The sequence below is a fragment of the Phytophthora parasitica genome (genome assembly GCF_000247585.1).
Source record: "Phytophthora parasitica INRA-310 unplaced genomic scaffold supercont2.101, whole genome shotgun sequence".
Taxonomy (NCBI): Eukaryota; Oomycota; class Peronosporomycetes; order Peronosporales; family Peronosporaceae; genus Phytophthora; species Phytophthora nicotianae.
In genome coordinates this window covers 39605-42507 of record NW_008649087.1, presented here as the reverse complement: position 1 = coordinate 42507, position 2903 = coordinate 39605, and the positions used below count along the sequence as shown (strand labels likewise).

General features: G+C 53.6%; 1 protein-coding gene across 1 annotated transcript; it reads right to left on the bottom strand.

Moving 5' to 3' along the window:
• Nucleotides 1-712: 712 nt before the first annotated feature.
• PPTG_19098 (hypothetical protein) lies at nucleotides 713-2770 on the bottom strand. The gene has a single exon (XM_008917404.1). The coding sequence runs from the start codon at nucleotides 2670-2672 to the stop codon at nucleotides 834-836; it is 1839 nt and encodes a 612-aa protein (XP_008915652.1). The 5' UTR covers nucleotides 2673-2770; the 3' UTR covers nucleotides 713-833.
• Between the last annotated feature and the right edge of the window lie 133 nt (nucleotides 2771-2903).

Here is a 2903-nt window from a genome sequence, read left to right as displayed (position 1 = left end):
CCACATGAATTGTTTACTACTGTAAATAGCACAAAAGATCTCGCGAGCTTTGACTTCTCAACAGCACATCGTATCCACATCGCAATGCGGCAGTAAACCAAGGGATTTTTTGTGTATTTATTATGAAGTTTTTACGATCCAAAGAATGTAGCGATGGCGTTTTCCAGAAAGGAAAGTAGTTGTAATAGCGAGCACTTATCATTCTGATAGGCTGCTACGATACAAAGGAAAGTAGCTGTAATAGCGAGCACTTATCATTCTGATAGGCTGCTACGATACTCATTTACCTGAATTAACAAAAAATGCTCACTTAACCTATGATAATAATGCAAAATCAAGTCAGGAGGCATGCTTCAAAAACGACATCCAGTTTGTTGCGCCATCGTTAGAGCACGCCACTACAGTACTTCGTTTGTGCTCAGTGAGTTTACCCACCTATTTGCCCCATCAAGAATCTTCCAAATGCTACAGCTGCAGGCCTTGGGCTTGATATCCCCTTACGTAACGATTTACACGCAGTCCACGGATTTGGAACGAGCTGCGCAGCAATTACATGTATTATATTAGTGTTGAGATCGCAGTTAATAGTTCTCGTTTGTGAAGCGGGTATTCGTTGATGTTCTCGATTACTGTAGATAGATGTCAGCAACAAGTAGTAGAAAGTGAGATTTCGAACAAGGACAGTAGCTTCAACACTGTACATAGTTGGAAATGGAGAGTATCAAAACGAAATGACATTGATCTTAAATGTACTGCAACGAATGCAGTCATTGGAGCATCTACAATGTTTCGGATCCCTATGAACAAGACAAGTCAGCTCGTCTGAGCCACGTTTAGTTTCCAGGGGGCAGCGTCAGGTTGGGGAACGAGTAACCAGCCGGTGCCTTCTCACATCCAGCATCCGGGCCCGAGCACACGGAGCAGATCTGCGAGAACAGGGAACGCTTGCAACCGAACTGGGCACGAGCACACACGGGACTGTTCAGGTAGCACTTGGGGTTGGACGCCGACATGCTCTCAACCGACGGCAGAGGGCTCATGTTGGGGCTCTTGCCGCTGCTGATCAACTGGTTGTACATGGTCACCATTTGCGCGGCACGGTTAGCGTTGGCGTTCTGGTCACCCGGGTTCTTCCAGAAGTCGATGCACTGCTCCACCTCGAAGCCACGGCCAGTGTTTCTGGCCTTGAACTCGATACCGCCGCTCTGGCAGAACTGCTGGTAGTTCTGGAAGCCCATCTTGGTGATACCGACCAGGTCGTCGATGTTGATGTAGCCCAGAATCTTGTAGTTGTACGTGCACTTGACGCCATCAGGCTGCACGCCCATGGGGCACAGACCGCCGTCGTACTGCGCTCTGCACTCGGCCGTCTTGTCCGCACGGTACTTCTGAGCGCACGAGTTGGGGAACGAGCACCAGTAGTTGTTCGGGTAAGGGGCACGCGGGTCCGATCCCTGCGGGTTGCAACCGACGTTCGGGCCGATGTCCTTCGTGCCGTCCAGACCGTAGTAGACCTTGCAGCTCTTGGGGATGTCCGAGCCAGCGTTCGTGCACTTGGCACCGTCCATAGCCACGAAGTCACCGTACTCCGGAGGACTGTGGTTCTCGTAGTACTTGATGGCGTTCGTGGGTTGCACGATGGTCATTTCGTAGAACACGACGTACTGCATGTTGTTCTTACGCTGGCACTTGACCGACTGCTCGTTCACGTTGATGCCCTCGGCCTGCACGTACATGAGCGCGCCTTCCACGGACGCCATGTTAACGGTGTCCAGGTTGTTGACGTAGTTCTGCTCCGTGTTGGAGCCGTACTTGGACAGCCACTGACTCACCTCCGGGTGCCACACGGGGGCGTCACCCTGGACACGGGCCTGGACGACCTTGACAGGCGACATCTTCCAGCCGCCAGTGTTGCCACCAGTGCTGGACTTCTGCACGGTACTGGAGATCGAACCCGGGCTCGACTTGCCGGTGCCCTTGGAGCTCTTCAGCCAGCAGGTACCGCCGTTGTAGCTGGTCCAGGTGAAGGCACCACAGGCGTTGTTGTTGGAGCAGATATTGCAGCACCCGTTGGCGTTAGCACTGGGAGCGCTGCCAACATCAGCACCGCTGTAGTCCACGTTGTTCTCAAGCGACGGACAGGTCGCAGTCGACGACGACGACTGCAACACGCCGGAGACAGCACCGCTGCTGGCCTTAGCCGTGCCCTTGGACTGCTTCAACCAGCACGTACCACGGTTGTAGTTGGTCCACGTGAAGGCGCCACATCCGCTCGTCTTGGAGCAGATCGAGCAGCATCCGTTGGCCGACGAGCTGGGAACACTGCCGACATCAGCACCGCTGTAGTCGACGTTGTTCTCCAAAGGAGGGCAAGATCCCGACGACGATGACGTCTGCAGGACAGCCGACACAGCACCGTTGCTGGACTTAGCCGTACCCTTGGACTGCTTCAACCAACAAGTACCGCCGTTGTAGTTCGTCCACGTGAATGCACCACAGCCATTCGTGCTGGAACAAATCGAGCAGCATCCGTTGGCCGAAGAACTGCGAGCGCTGCCAACGTCAGCACCGCTGTAGTCGACGTTGTTTTCGATGGACGGACAGGTACCCGCGGCCTCCGTGACAGCGGCTAGGACACCGACGGCGAGGATGAGAAGCTTGGCGCCAAGCATATTTGCACGCTCTGGTTAGACCTTTGCAAGCAAATTGATGAATGAGGGATTTCTAAGGCCCAGTGCACAGCTCAGGACCACCAGGACGAAGTCGGGAGAGACCTTCAGGGCATCTGGCACAATGCAACGTTCCCATATGTTGAATTTTAGCCTTTTGGTGTCCGTCGGTAAGGCTTCAACAATCGTTACTCACGGACTTTGCATGCCGATTGTGGGGATTTGAGGATCGGG

Coding starts and splice junctions, on each gene's coding strand:
- PPTG_19098 (XM_008917404.1), bottom strand. CDS start 2,672: ATGCTTGGCGCCAAGCTTCTCATCCTCGCCGTCGGTGTCCTAGCCGCT.